Source organism: Mizuhopecten yessoensis, unplaced genomic scaffold, assembly GCF_002113885.1.
Source record: "Mizuhopecten yessoensis strain PY_sf001 unplaced genomic scaffold, ASM211388v2 scaffold7713, whole genome shotgun sequence".
NCBI classification, from domain to species: domain Eukaryota; kingdom Metazoa; phylum Mollusca; class Bivalvia; order Pectinida; family Pectinidae; genus Mizuhopecten; species Mizuhopecten yessoensis.
This window is the reverse complement of record NW_018407185.1, coordinates 999175-1014761: the sequence shown is the minus strand read 5'-3', so window position 1 is coordinate 1014761 and position 15587 is coordinate 999175. Positions and strand designations below refer to the sequence as shown.

The following is a 15587-nucleotide window of genomic DNA, read 5'->3' as shown; positions in this document are numbered from 1 at the left end:
TTTTGACTAGTCTATCAGTGTAAAAATTTATAAGAAGTCACATCGTAGACTATAGGTAAGTACTGACATCTTATCAATTGTCTGTGCCAGGTAGCCATTGTCCTGCTATAGGTATAAACAGCCCTGATACCCCCGGATTCACATGACGTACATCACCGCTTCGTTATTAGGAAGAGGGGATATGACAATAACCCTATCAATTTACAATCAAAAATCATAAATTTTAATTGCACCAAATATTCAAGGTATTTGTGTCAGTTTAATAATGTTGTAACTTTTAATAATCATATATCTAGAATGTTATCTACTGTAACGTTCCGTCCTCGTATGACCGAGGCGTCTGGATGGACGTTATGTTCTGAAAACTGCTGGCAAATTGCCATAATTCCAACTTCATACTTTATGTAATAGGACATGTCCACATTTTAACGTCTAAAAGTTAAGTGTTTGCTAAATATTTGTTTATATTTAGTTAGATGTAGTATTAGAGCACGTGAAAATTGAATACTATACTTTCATTCAACTTGATTTTGTCATGTTTGCAAAAGTTTCCTGTGAAAAAGTGAAAATATGTATAATTCGTTAAGACCAGTAGCTTATGTGATTTTGGTGAAATAATATATAGTTTTTACTTTGGCTGGTAATAGGGGAAGAAAGCAATATTTCGTTTTCATTGACAAAAAAATCGTTTCGTTACCATGGCAATCTTACTCAAACAGTATTGGCAATAAACTAAAACTTTAGAAATGCTAATATAAAATTAAAGCTTTAAAATGTTGATGGAAAAATGGACCAAAAAGGTCTAAACCATACATTGTACAAGCCCTTCCCAATCCCAGGGGTCCTAATACATTCATGTTGCATTGTTCTTTTCATGACATATGTCTCCACTGCGTATTCAATTTAAAAAGGTTTTCTCTCAATAAATGGCTACAGATACTGCATTCTCGGTAGGAAATATAACGATACTGAGTATTTTGCTTTTGTGTTTGTCAAAGTGATCCTTGATGTGTTTTTAAAAAAATACATTTGACTAAACTGACAACATAGATGTTACAAATGGCTATCACACTTAAAATTGAAAAAAACTACACCTTAAATTAACGTCATATATCTATTTCTATGAATGTCAATATCAATTGCAATAACATCAATTTATGTACGTTCAACATAAATCGATAATCTATGCTAATACTAACAAAGTAATTCTGATCCGAGAGCAACCTTAGTTCCTGATAGCGTATATTGATACATATAACGTATTTATCTTTCCTTTCCTATTCAGATTGAAAACTCGCACATATATGTAACTTTATAGCGAGTAACCCCCAACGCAAAAACACACACACTTTAAGACATTGTAACTTAATCGGGTTACCCTCTTCAAACTGGTGACGTTAGAACAAGAGACAGGTGAGCGGACTCCTTGATCGAAATATCATGAACTGTATTTCTACAATTTCCTTGCAAAAACTAGACATACCGATATGCAATAAATATTTGAAGATTTTAGACAACTCTGTCGAGAAGTTTTTGTCATATGCGACCGATTCGACAAATACTTGAGTGGGTTCTATTTATATGTTTGGTGGAATTGTGTTTTATTTATAGCATTGATGCATTAACCTGTCATGTGATGCTTTTACAACTCTGTCGAGAAGTTTTTGTCATATATCCGACCGATTCGACAAATACTTGAGTGGGTTCTATTTATATGTTTCGTGGAATTGTGTTTTATTTATAGCATTGATGCATTAACCTGTCATGTGATGCCTTTACAACTGTGTCAGTGGCTTCTTTGTTAAATATCTTAGATTTTTTTTAAAGCGTCACTTTGTTGAGGGGGGGGGGACTTCTACTACATAAATAACAATTGAGATGTTTTAAAGACACTCATTCTGATGATATATGGCTAGTTTAAAACTTTATAAGAAGTCACCACGTAGTCTATTGCTAAAATAGACACTCATTCGGAAATGCTTTGACTAGTCTATCAGTGTAAAAATTTATAAGAAGTCACAACGTAGACTATAGGTAAGTACTGACATCTTGTCAATTGTCTGTGCCAGGTAACCAATGTCCTGCTATAAGTATAAACAGCACTGATACCGCCGGATTCTCATGACGTACATCACCGCTTCGTTATAAGGAAGAGAGGATATGACAATAACCCTATCAATTTATAATCAAAAATCATAGATTTTAATTGCACCAAATATTCAAGGTATTTGAGTCAGTTTAATAATGTTGTAACTTTTAATAATCATATATCTAGAATGTTAGTTACTGTAACGTTCCGTCCTCGTATGACCGAGGCGGCTGGATGGACGNCCAAAACAAACAAATACTGTAATAATATGAAAACTGCTGACAAATTGCATTCATTCCAACTTCACACTCAATGTAATGTGACATGTCCACATATTNTTAAGTGTTTGCTAAATATTTGTTTATATTTAGTTAGATGTAGTATTAGAGCACGTGAAAATTGAATACTATACTTTCATTCAACTTGATTTTGTCATGTTTGCAAAAGTTTCCTGTGAAAAAGTGAAAATATGTATAATTCGTTAAGACCAGTAGCTTATGTGATTTAGGTGAAATAATATATAATTTTTACTTTGGCTGGTAATAGGGAAAGAAAGCAATATTTCGTTTTCATTGACAAAAAAATCGTTTCGTTACCATGGCAATCTTATTCAAACAGTATTGGCAATAAACTAAAATTTTAGAAATGCTAATATAAAATTAAAGCTTTAAAATGTTGATGGAAAAATGGACCAAAAAGGTCTAAACCATACATTGTACAAGCCCTTCCCAATCCCAGGGGTCCTAATACATTCATGTTGCATTGTTCTTTTCATGACATATGTCTCCACTGCGTATTCAATTTAAAAAGGTTTTCTCTCAATAAATGGCTACAGATACTGCATTCTCGGTAGGAAATATAACGATACTGAGTATTTTGCTTTTGTGTTTGTCAAAGTGATCCTTGATGTGTTTTTAAAAAAATACATTTGACTAAACTGACAACATAGATGTTACAAATGGCTATCACACTTAAAATTGAAAAAAAAAACTACACCTTAAATTAACGTCATATATCTATTTCTATGAATGTCAATATCAATTGCAATAACATTAATTTATGTACGTTCAACATAAATCGATAATCTATGCTAATACTAACAAAGCAATTCTGATCCGAGAGCAACCTTAGTTCCTGATAGCGTATATTGATACATATAACGTATTTATCTTTCCTTTCCTATTCAGATTGAAAACTCGCACATATATGTAACTTTATAGCGAGTAACCCCCAACGCAAAAACACACACACTTTAAGACATTGTAACTTAATCGGGTTACCCTCTTCAAACTGGTGACGTTAGAACAAAAGGCAGGTGAGCGGACTCCTTGATCGAAATATCATGAACTGTATTGCTACAATTTCCTTGCAAAAACTAGACATACCGATATGCAATAAATCTTTGAAGATTTTAGACAACTCTGTCGAGCCGGTTTTGTCATATGTGACCGATTCGACAAATACTTGAGTGGGTTCTATTTATATGTTTCGTGGAATTGTGTTTTATTTATAGGATCGATGTATAAACCTGTCATGTTATGCTTTTACAACTCTGTCGAGAAGTTTTTGTCATATGCGACCGATTCGACAAAAACTTGACTGGGTTCTATTTATATGTTTCGTGGAATTGTGTTTTATTTATAGCATTGATGCATTATCCTGTCATGTGATGCCTTTTACAAATGTGTCAGTGGCTTTTCTGTTAAATATCTTAGATTTTTTTCAAAGCGTCACTTTGTTGGGAGGGGGAATTCTACAACATAAATAACAATTGGGATGTTTTAAAGACACTCATTCTGATGATATATGGCTAGTTTAACACTTTATAAGAATTCACCACGTAGTCTATTGGTAAAATAGACACTCAATCGGAGGATTTATGACTAGTCTATCAGTGTAAATCTTTATAAGAATTCACATCGTAGACTATAGGTAAGTACTGACATCTTATCAATTGTCTGTGCCAGGTAGCCATTGTCCTGCTATAAGAGTGTAAACAGCCCTGATACCCCCGGATTCACACGACTTACATCACCGCTTCGTTATTAGGAAGAGAGGATATGACAATAACCCTATTAATTTACAATCAAAAATCATAAATGTTGAATGCACCAAATACTCCGTTGAAAAAGAAGTGTAATGTAACAATAAAATAAATTTGATATATGTTTTTTTATGTCACAAAATGACATGTTTTCCCCAAACTAAATCGATCAATCAGAAAGTCTGATTTAATGAAAAGTTAAGCTTAAGTCATATCTAGCTGCGATAACGTACATGTATCTTTCTGACGACGAGAAATATAGCGTAAGCATTTCACGCGATAAAATATTTTTTGACGCAACAAACATGTATTTAACGCGTTAAATGCTAGGGCTTGACGCGATAAAAGTGTATATTTTACGTTAAATGCTAACGCGTTAGTTTATCTCGTTTTTGACATGAACGGCCTTTCATACGTAATAAACGGTTACCGTAAAGGTGTGCGTAAACTTATCGTATGTTTTCTAGTTCTTCTTTAGTTCCTTAGATCTAGTCAGTCATTAGGTGCTGGTTTGGAAACACCATATAATTTCCTGGGGGCTTGTCATAAGCAATTACTGACAGTTTAAAGTAGTAGTGCTCTCTATGTAAAGGGTCGAGCCAGAGTCGAAGACCATAACATGTCTTGACAATTTACTTGAACAGAAGAATATCCTGAAATCAAAGGGCCTGATATGTTTTCATTCTTTTCAATTATTTAGGAAAACTACGCATGATGACATATCCGTAATGTTCCTAGAGAAATACATGCCTGTTAATATGTATCTCGATAAAAAAGGGATTGTGGTTATTTGTAGGTTCTCTATCATAGTGATCGTTTGAAAACATCCAAAGCCTACCTTGGTCGTCTAGGTTACCCTGCAGTTTGTTGATTTTCTCAGCATACTCCTGTACCATTGAACACACGTTTGGATGTATGCACCTGATCATAGATACACACTTTTGGTAATTTCCATAATCGATTGTTTTGTAATTCATTAGACGATTAAAGAGTGTTTGGATGTTTTTAATCCCAGATGTATCGGCTGAATTCAGTGGAACTTCCCTAAATAGTTCATTTACTACCTCCAACGTTTCTCCGAAAATTGCGGTACTAATGTTGAGCACCATTCTGTTATGGAGAATTATTACCTCGTCATTCACATTTGACGCCATGGCGAACTGTTTCTTTATAATTGTATTCTGAAACAAAACATATAATATGATAAATATTATAAGATTTGGCACTTTAGACTGCGCAATATCAATGCTGATAAAAACAAATCAAATCTATGAACAAGTATTTTAATATCAAATCATTTATCGCTGTTCTTTTAATGAATCTCAAAATATGATGGTGAAAAGCCTACATATGCATACACGTACATACATTTAACTATGTACAGAATGTAAAAACTCATTGGTGTGTGTATTTTGCTCTATAATACATGCATAAACATATTGTGTATCATAAAACGCATCACTACCCCTCAGTCACACCATCGTCTCAAAACTACACCTTGTTAGGTTAACCTTGATTTGAGTGAATAAGATATCTGCTATTTTATAATATCCTTTAACATAATTTTTGAGAGGTGGTACGTCATCATGCTATTTTTTTGACATGGGTAATTTCCATAATCGAATGTACAGAATGTAAAAACTCATTGGTGTGTGTATTTTGCTCTATAATACATGCATAAACATATTGTGTATCATAAAACGCATCACTACCCCTCAGTCACACCATCGTCTCAAAACTACACCTTGTTAGGTTAACCTTGATTTGAGTGAATAAGATATCTGCTATTTTATAATATCCTTTAACATAATTTTTGAGAGGTGGTACGTCATCATGCTATTTTTTTGACATGGGTAATTTCCATAATCGAATGTACAGAATGTAAAAACTCATTGGTGTGTGTATTTTGCTCTATAATACATGCATAAACATATTGTGTATCATAAAACGCATCACTACCCCTCAGTCACACCATCGTCTCAAAACTACACCTTGTTAGGTTAACCTTGATTTGAGTGAATAAGATATCTGCTATTTTATAATATCCTTTAACATAATTTTTGAGAGGTGGTACGTCATCATGCTATTTTTTTGACATGGGAGGTGCAGAAGATTAAACGTCAAACACAATGTTATTGAACTGTAAGTTTAAAAGAACACAGACAAAACTTAAAGTCTCTTGTCAATGAAAGGTGTACTGTACACGCACCTAGCAAGCTCCTGTTACAGACTTTAGACTGCCCTATATGCATGCTACTTAATTAAAAAACTAAATAGTCGCAATACACGCAAAATTAATTTAGATATTCGGACGAGATGCATATCTCTTATACATGTACAAGGATACCCGAGTCCAAAGACTGTATCAGGTTGACTAATGCTCCGTGGTTAACCCGTGATCACTGTTGTCCTGATATAATTGTATCGTGTGATTTATCAATGCTTCATTCATAACCACTCTACCGAAGAAGACTTTCTTTAGATAAGGATAATACAATTTTTTCGAGTCTTAACAATAAAGCGAATTTATAAAGGCACTATATATATATGGCATGGGGTTTTAACAAAGATAATTGTATCGTGTGGTGTTTTGTTGAGATTTCGTGCAATAATTATCGTCTCCCGTTTGTTTGATATATTCAATAGCGTGTTTTTGAGAAGAAACATTACACTGTTTTCCAAGATTAATGTTTTCCTCCATCAGTGGTGTCCAGTTTTCGTACTCATATTATGAATATAGTCCCTAAAATTCTGTACCTTTCTACTTATTGTTCTTACTTTTTAGGTTTGCATGATGTTCGATATTCTTCTTTCCCTTTTTGTTATTGTAATTAAAGTTTTCAATGTTGATAACCACTGTTCTACAAATAAGTCTACATCAATAAAAGTACATGTTATGTGCTGCAGATATGATCATCACCGGTACGCATACATGCTATCAATCATGGGAGGCTGTGCTTTGTGGGTTTATGTTCCTTTTATTGTAATTGATTTCGATGAAAATTTGATTATTGCCATTATTTATGTATAATGCTTGTTGTGGAGGGAAATGTTCTATATCAGTGTCCATTCGTGAAAATAGGTTTGTATTCTGTATTAGAACTTCCATTCAACATTATAATTTTCAACAAACGTTTAATGACGATCACTTTTTTGGGCATATTGCTAGTGGAATCGAAGCTTCAATGCCCAAAGCTGATCCCAAGCATTACGACCTCTGCAGGAATAACTCCGAACATGTCAACCAAGTAATTAGCATACGAATATTGTGCATTAAGATGCATTCTCCGCAGAAAAGGGAAAATATCGCATTCATGTAACAGTACGCAATTTCTACGAAATGAGATCTGAGTTTAAGTTATATAAGCATGTACTGACAAAATCTTATATGTGATGCTACGGTCAATTCTTTGACAACATATATTGTACAATTTATTGCATTCATATAATTTATATAATCAAAATGATAATTTTTCAGGTTTTTAGGTTTGACCTTTCAATAACAATACAATCTGAAGAAATAACCTTACGATAATAAATAAAATATGCAGTATACTCCGCACTGACAGGTGTAATCGCAACACCGTAATATTATAACAATAACATCGAGGTCAGGTAAAAACATAGACAAAGGAGCCGTGATCATTAAATTTATTTGGAAAATGTATTAGCATTGAAGGATTCGATTTACTATGTTAAGGATTGTTTAATCAGTGATTTTAGACAACATCCTTACGCCTATAGCTACCTATCCAAACTGCTAGCTAGATAGAGCTCCCAAGCACCATGGTGCAACGATTGACTGCTATTGGTGGTGGTGGTGGTGGTGGTGGTGGGGGGGGGGTTCCAATATGAAAAAAGTAGAACAGATTAAGAAACCTAAATGGAAACAAATATTGGTATATATTATTTTAGGGACCTTCCTTCCTGTACAAATGACCCATACCTTACATTTAAGTATTCTGACTAATTCAATTTACGTTTCAGTATAACTTTTTTAACATAGATTATATGCACTTACAGTCGTCAAATTACCCTAGCGCGCACCATTCAGTTTGTCTGTGACACATGTGGCAGTTATACCAGTTGGTCTGCCACATCTATGCAGTTTATTGCTTATATTTATGTTTTCGTTATGAAAATTCGCAAAAAAATAACTGATGTCTTTTTCAACTTTCAAATTTCCCGCTTGTTACCGTCAGGTCTGGTCAATATCTAGAACGGCGCAAAGATAACAGCTGACGTCACGCGCTATTTTTCCATACAAAATTGAAAAGACTTAAAACGCAACTTTCGTTAATAATTCATATGTTTTTAATTTATATATATCATATTCTCAATTCACAAAGTAGTAACAAATAACATTTTGTAACTAACTATTCAAGTATTGTAAAACATTTTCCGACCTATATCCGGCGCACGCACTCAACGGAAGCCCGCAGTAATCAGGTCAGAGTTATTTGCAGTCCGGCAGGTTGTTGACGGTGATTGTGCAACCGGAGAAGGTTGAATTGCTGAAAAATCCAGGCGGAAAATTGTTTGTGGACCTCACAGACACTTGAGACAGGGAGCTGGTGTTCGGGATCAAACCAGAAGATACCGGTAAGTTCGGTAGTGACACTGTTAAGTCGCTCGGAGGTGATGTAGCGTATGACTGAACCTCGAGCACGCCATGTTTCGCTTTCGGTTGGACGATGGCGGACAATGATGAACTGAGGGCTTTCTTCTGGTGATTTGCTACATTTCTGTTGTACGATCTGAGGGACGACTCGCATCTGTGATCACTCATGTACATGATATGTCGTGCCTCATAACCTTGGTCGTTCAGGAACTGTATAGCTGTTGCTCGGAGACAATGAGGGGTGTACTTTTTGTCGATCTTGGCTGCCACACATATGTTGGACATGAATTTCGCGAATGTGCGTTTTGACAAAGATTTATTGGTGTACCAAATTGCCGATTCGATCGGTTTCATTACTGCACTTTTGTCAAATTGGTTAAACAAACTCGTTGCAGTAGGGTCTGTTTTTTCAATGAGTCTTTTTAGCATTTTGACTGGACACTTACTGTTACCGCTTGCATACATCCGTTTTCCATTTTCACCAGAATGCGATAGGCCACCTTGTATGTTTTTTTGCTGTGTTTCGTGCGACAGTGTTGCATATTCACCAGAGCTGTCGCTTTCGAAGACAAATGAGTCTGGTTTCAGTTGATGATGGAATTCCATCCCTCGTGACAGGAAATGGACAGCTAGTACATACCATACATACTGTCGTAATATTACCGGGGAATAAGGAGCAGCATCAAAGTAGGAGGACATTTTTTCCAGGTCATCTTGGTCAATAATTTCTTTATGTGTGACCGGTTTAGAAAGGCCAAGTCTTGTTCTCTGTTTCAGTAACCCATCAAGTATACCATTGGGCGTTTTAAACTCTGTGTCGCGAACAATATCAACATTCCTGTGAATGTCTGATAAATGACGGTTGATTGCTGCTCTTATGCTGATGAGGCTGTTCCTGTGGTACAGATTCTCTACGTCATTTTCATTTTTGGGGAGAGGCCGAGCTTCACAGTAGAATTTCCCCAGACTTTCAGCAAGTTGATGGACAGGAACAATTCCCATATCCAACTGTGCTCCTGTTGTCTCCTTGTTCCATTCTGATAGCAAAAAAATAAATATGAAAGGGTTGGAACACAAGAGATGAAGTTAATAGATAGTCTGCAGAATTGTTTTCATTATATATAAACAGAGGCCACCACTTGAACTTACTGCCACTGATGAATTGAACTTACTTTTCATTTTTTTGTACCAGTTGAGACCTTTTTTGATTGCTTTACATTTTATTGCAACAATAATGCGTCTTGATTGCTTGAATGCTGCTGCAATCAGATGTACACAATATGATATTCTTCAAGAAAGTTCCCATTTGTTTGGACTATAGACATTATGTTCAAATAAAAACAATTGAAGTGGTCTGTCCAGTTTTATATTTATCGTATTTACATACTGTGTAACTTATCAATTTCAGCTAAGCAATCAGGCCTTTTATGTAAAATTAATCCATTTTCAAAATGTAAAACAAAGCAAAACTGACTCTTTGACTTGCAGTTACAGAGAGAGCTCCATTAGATTAAAATAATTTTGACACAGAACAATAATTGAAAGTTTTGCCTACCTTGAAATATTTTCACCCCCCAGGCTGTATTTTTTTAGTGCTTGGTGCTTGTCTTTCCGCAAATAATTGCTCCAAATCATGACTAGAGACACTTGAGAATCTTGATTTCTTGGCTTCAGGTTCCTGGTCACATTCTTCAGTTTGATGAACATTATTTTGATCAGGTTTTGGCTCTGTTGGAGGGTTAACAGTATCAATGCTGCTTAATGCTTCATTCAACAATTCTGATATCTCGGGTGGTACTACCCCAAGAAGTTCTGCCATGCTTATTGTTGCAAAAATAGTATCATCATCACTTGGTATTCCGTCATGATCACTTTCTTGTAAACAAGCTGGAATTTGAAGATTAAAGTTTCCAAGCTCTTGATGCTCAGCCATCTCAGCAGCAGCAGCAGACGACAGTGTAATTACCCAGAACCCACTCAGTAAAAAAACGTTTTTTTATCATATTTTCAAATTTCACTCTAAATCGTGTTATTTTAAAAAAAAATGCTAGAAAATTAATCGGAAAATATTTTATTAAACATTTTGACATTTTCTTCAAATCTCATTTCAATGTAAGTTGACAGTGTATGGCGGCCATGTTTGTTTACATTGTGCAAGTCAGATGTATTCATACGCCCTGCAAAGACCAACTTCAGTTATTGTCTCATACGATGAAGCTGCTATTGGCAGTACTTTAGTGGTAATATAGAAGGGCTTTGCCACACCAAATGTAAATATATATACATATGCAGGCAGTATAACAATAAGATACAGCATAATTCATTTTCGGTATTCTTTATTTATTATCAAATTCCATAGGTCCAATCACATTCAACTGCAAGGTGGTAGGCTCTGCTGGTTCGGAACCTCCACAATGTTGGAGTCACGGAAGCGCGTGTTGATCGGAACCTCCACAATGTTGGAGTCACGGAAGTGCGTGTTGATTGGAACCTCCACAATGTTGGATTCACGGAAGCGCGTGTTGATCGGAACCTCCACAATGTTGGAGTCACGGAAGCGCGTGTTGATCGGAACCTCCACAATGTTGGAGTCACGGAAACGCGCGGTGATTGGAACCTCCACAATGTTGGAGTTACGGAAGCACGTGTTGAACGGAACCTCCACAATGTTGGAGTCACGGAAACGCGTGTTAGTCGGAACCTCCACAATGTTGGAGTCACGGAAACGCGTGTTGATCGAAACCTCCACAGGATTAGAGTCACGGAAACGCGTGTTGGTCGAAACCCCCACAGGGCTGGAGTCGCTTTAATTGGGAGGGGGGGGGGACTTTAATTGGACTTTAATTGGTCAACGATTATATCTTTTGTGCCTTCATAAAGAACACGATGAGTCATCGTTAAATAGGATATTTATATAGACACCAAATATATCAGGTGGTTTTCAGAAACATATATGTACCGTGAGCTGTTTTGTTGAAATGTCTGTCAAATGATTGTACAATACCTGTCGCATTACATATAGCGTGATACAGTGTGTTTACATTCAGATGCAATGCCGACATTTTCAAGAAAGATATTTAGCTTTTACCTTTGTACCAATATACCTGTTTCTAGCAATCCATGAGTTTGAAGTCAAAGTGATCCCCCTTATCACCTAACACTAGAAATGCACCATAATTCAGTATATGATATGAGCTTTGCAACAATTAAACAAAGGCCTTAGCATTAACATCCTCACGAGTATTTTACGGGTTTTGCAGGATCTTTAACAAAAGAAGCCCAAAATCATTGCTATGTTTTCCTTTACTCATTTGTGATTTCATCCCGAAAACTTATTGATGTTACTTAATCCAGCGGTTTTTCGCTAATGATAATCTCAAAATAAATTTTCTGCAACAGAAATCTGAAATGGTTTAACATTTATGTTACATATGCTCCTACACATGCATATTTCTTGCCTTGTATCACTAGTATTGACAGCTAACTTAACGCCTACTTACCAGTACAAAAATTCCAAAAACATCACTTCCATCGTTTGCTACCAGAAACCAGCGGGAGACAGTGATTTATTTCTGGCGATGCTCAAAATTCTTAACATTGAAAAACCAAAGAAAGTAACATCCTTAGTGCTTACCTAGTGTTCTATAGAACTGAAACAGAGATTCTATTACATTCAATTATGACCGGTCCTCAAATAAGCAGCTACGTTTTGCCAGTTGACGCTATTAGTGTTGTAACCACGATAAGTTAAATTGACAAAAACATTTTTTTACGGCAAAATTCAACAGTAATAAAGTGAAAGCATATTTTTTTATGCTGGGATAAAAAGTCATTTCTCAGTTACATAGCCACGGATAATAATGTTGAAACGGAACTGGAATAGATCGTTTGTCGGCGACCAGGTAACTCAATTGGTAGAGGATCCATCGCCCGAGAGTTCAGGGGGTTCCGGTTCAAATCCCGGTCTGGCCGTGCATTTCTCTATTAATAAATATATACAAGAGGCCAAATGGGCCTGCATCGCTCACCTTGTATTAATCCCACACTTGTACCGTTAAAAGTGATCTAAACTAAAGCTACAGGCAAAATATCAATATTTACATGTATGATTTTAAGGCATTCAAAAGAACCTGTTGAAAGATTTTAAAACATGTGACCCCTGTGACCTTGAAAGTCGAAAAAGGTCAATACATTGAACATCTTAATAGCCCTTCATCTCAGCATGCAACTTGCCAAATATCACCACCCAAGAACATTTGTTTATTGAGATTAGGTCATTTAAAGGTTAATACATATTTAACAAAATGTGACCTTAAAGAAGGTCAAGGTCATTCAAATTTCGTTATAGCCCTTCATTCAAGCATGCTACTGGCTAAATTTCAACATTGTAGGCATCATTGTTATTCGGAAGAAGTCATTTAAAGATTTTAAACAAATTTGACCCCTGTGACATTGAATATAAGTCAAGGTTATTCATTTAAACAGAATTGGTAGCCCTTTATCCTAGCAAGCTAATTTAGATTAAAAGTTACCTCAAGGTGCATTAACTGTTTTCATGACTTGACCAAACAGTTAAGAGAAAAGAAGAGAAAATATCGAACTTACATAGAACTAATGAAGATGGTACAATGATGAGCGCCAAGTTCCCTCTTGGATCTCTTGTTTCTCTAAATATGAAAAGTAATGAAAAACACTGAATAATAATCTCTGTTTATAGAGATACAAGTAGTTTATAGAGATGTAAGTGTGTTTAAACTGTCATTTGTTACTGCAGTTCAATGATATACTTGCTGCTTTTTCCATAGGAGTGCTGTTTCAAATTACGTGGCTAACAAGGGTAACATAGAAAAAAGGAAGTCATTTTGTTTGTTTTGTTTCTTCCTTTTTATGTACATGTACACTGTATTACCATTAAAGGAGTTCACTGGGTGCCTGCAGCTCACATGAGCTATGCTCTTATTAAGGAGGCTGCACCCTTCCGAAATTAAGCAGCAGTTTTCAATGAAAGTTTCACGTAATGGTTATGTCACTATGTAGAGATGATTTTATGAAAATCTAAGCATTCCGATATACTGGGAATTGTTTTGTAAAAAATACCGAAAATTTAATTTTTGTCAAATTTAACACTTTCAAATGTTTAGAGTGTGTGGCATTGTTCAAAACTATTACAACAATAAAAAAAGTGAAAAGAAGCATTGCTAATCAACCCTACAAATATTATATTTATCATAAAATATCTAAAACACGTTACACAGAGTTTTTTAATTGAAATTGTATGGATAAAAGTTATTATATACAAGCTAAAAGCAAACAGGACACATAATTTCATACAAAAACAGTGCAAAATTGATCCAAATATACACAAAGTCTTTATAACTTATTTATTTTACATTTCACAATCATTTTGATCCTGATGAGAGTTGTCTACCTGAAAAAAATCGAAACTTTTTGCAGAGGGATAAAATTTATACAACGACAGTTATTTTCTCTACATATATCATAAACGACGGAAATGTATTAAATTATGGCATGAAAATTGTCAATATACTGTTCTTTTATGGAACAAAATTACTCTTTATCATGCACACTTTAGACATCATTCCATATCCCGCTTACGCATGGTAGGGACATATGTAACCATAGGCTATCGCAGGGTATGCTGTAATCACGTGCAGGCACATGCACTTGGTTTTTAATAGGGATCTTGATGTTTTACAAAACGCTATTTTCATAGAGTTAGTGTAATAGCATTTGTAAAATGATTCACCTGACTCGCTCGACCTGTGAACTAGTGTAAGCACGTGATATGTACATGTGAGGTCGGTTAAATAAACGCACCAGTCTGCATTCCATGCTCCTCATATTTGACTTTCTTGAAGTCGTCTGATCTTATGTCAGTGTCTTCCCGTGAGTTAATTATATTTTTGTATCATAAGTTTTATTTCTGAAGTACGTGTGATCACACATTTCCCAATTTAGTCTCGATATCGGGTGTTAACATATCATCGTCGCGGACGTGTACTATTGTTTACCCGGTGTTACTATAATTTACATTAAGGTATTGAAATGCCAAAAACGCAATACGGAAATGACGACACAAAAATACGACAGGAAAAACATGTGTATTACGAATGATGGGAAGTCCTTAATTGACTTTTGATAATGTACATGTTGGTTGCAGTTCATTCTGCTTAGCCTACGAAAGATATTAACTTATTATAGTGTTGGTGAACTCCTCAGCTTTAATGCCTTATTTCTGACTATAAAAGCTCACAATGCTGTGCCAAAATGTTTAGTCCCCCACCAGTTCCCGGTGGGGGACTGAAGGTTTGAAGCCCGTCGGTCCTTACGTCCAAGAAGTTTGTCCGGGACATATACTATTTCACCTGGAGTAACCAGATTTGGTGTACAAGGACATCTTGGGATGGCAGTGTACAAGAAGAAGGTCACTGTGATGGATCTCACTGTGACCTATGCTATGCTATGACCTTGGACATATTTTCGTTACTTTTGCACCTGGAGTAGCCCAATTTTGTGTACAATGACATCTTTGGATGGCGGAGTGCAGAGTACAAGAATTACGTCACTGTGACCTATGACTTGACCTTGACTTTTGAAAATGTTTGTCCGGGGCATATCTTCTACACTACTTCACCTGGAGTAACCAGATTTGGTGTACAAGGACCTTGGAATGGCGGAGTGCAGAGTGCAAGAATAAGGTCACTGTGATCTATGACTTGACATTTGACTATTTCACCAGGAACAACCAGATTTGGTGTACAAGGACATCTTGGTATGATGGAGTGCAAGAAGTAAGTCACTATATCCTCACG

General features: G+C 35.6%; 2 protein-coding genes across 2 annotated transcripts in view; one reads left to right on the top strand and one right to left on the bottom strand.

Annotated features, from left to right (window-relative positions):
- The first annotated feature begins 2017 nt into the window (after nt 1-2017).
- LOC110454167 overlaps nt 2018-15587 on the top strand; it is a 29618-nt gene continuing 16048 nt past the window's right edge. Inside the window, exon 1 of the mRNA XM_021503542.1 lies at nt 2018-2034. The gene's annotated coding sequence lies outside the window, so the exon portion shown is untranslated. The remainder of the gene's footprint in view (nt 2035-15587) is intronic.
- LOC110454170 lies at nt 8545-10692 on the bottom strand. Its single transcript, XM_021503548.1, has 2 exons — nt 10310-10692; nt 8545-9791 (listed from the first exon to the last, which is right to left on the bottom strand). The coding sequence occupies exon 2, from the start codon at nt 9754-9756 to the stop codon at nt 8590-8592; it is 1167 nt and encodes a 388-aa protein (XP_021359223.1). The 5' UTR covers nt 9757-9791; nt 10310-10692; the 3' UTR covers nt 8545-8589.

What these genes read in the sequence shown, in the direction of transcription:
- LOC110454170 (XM_021503548.1), bottom strand. Translation starts at nt 9,756, where the DNA reads ATGGGAATTGTTCCTGTCCATCAACTTGCTGAAAGTCTGGGGAAATTC.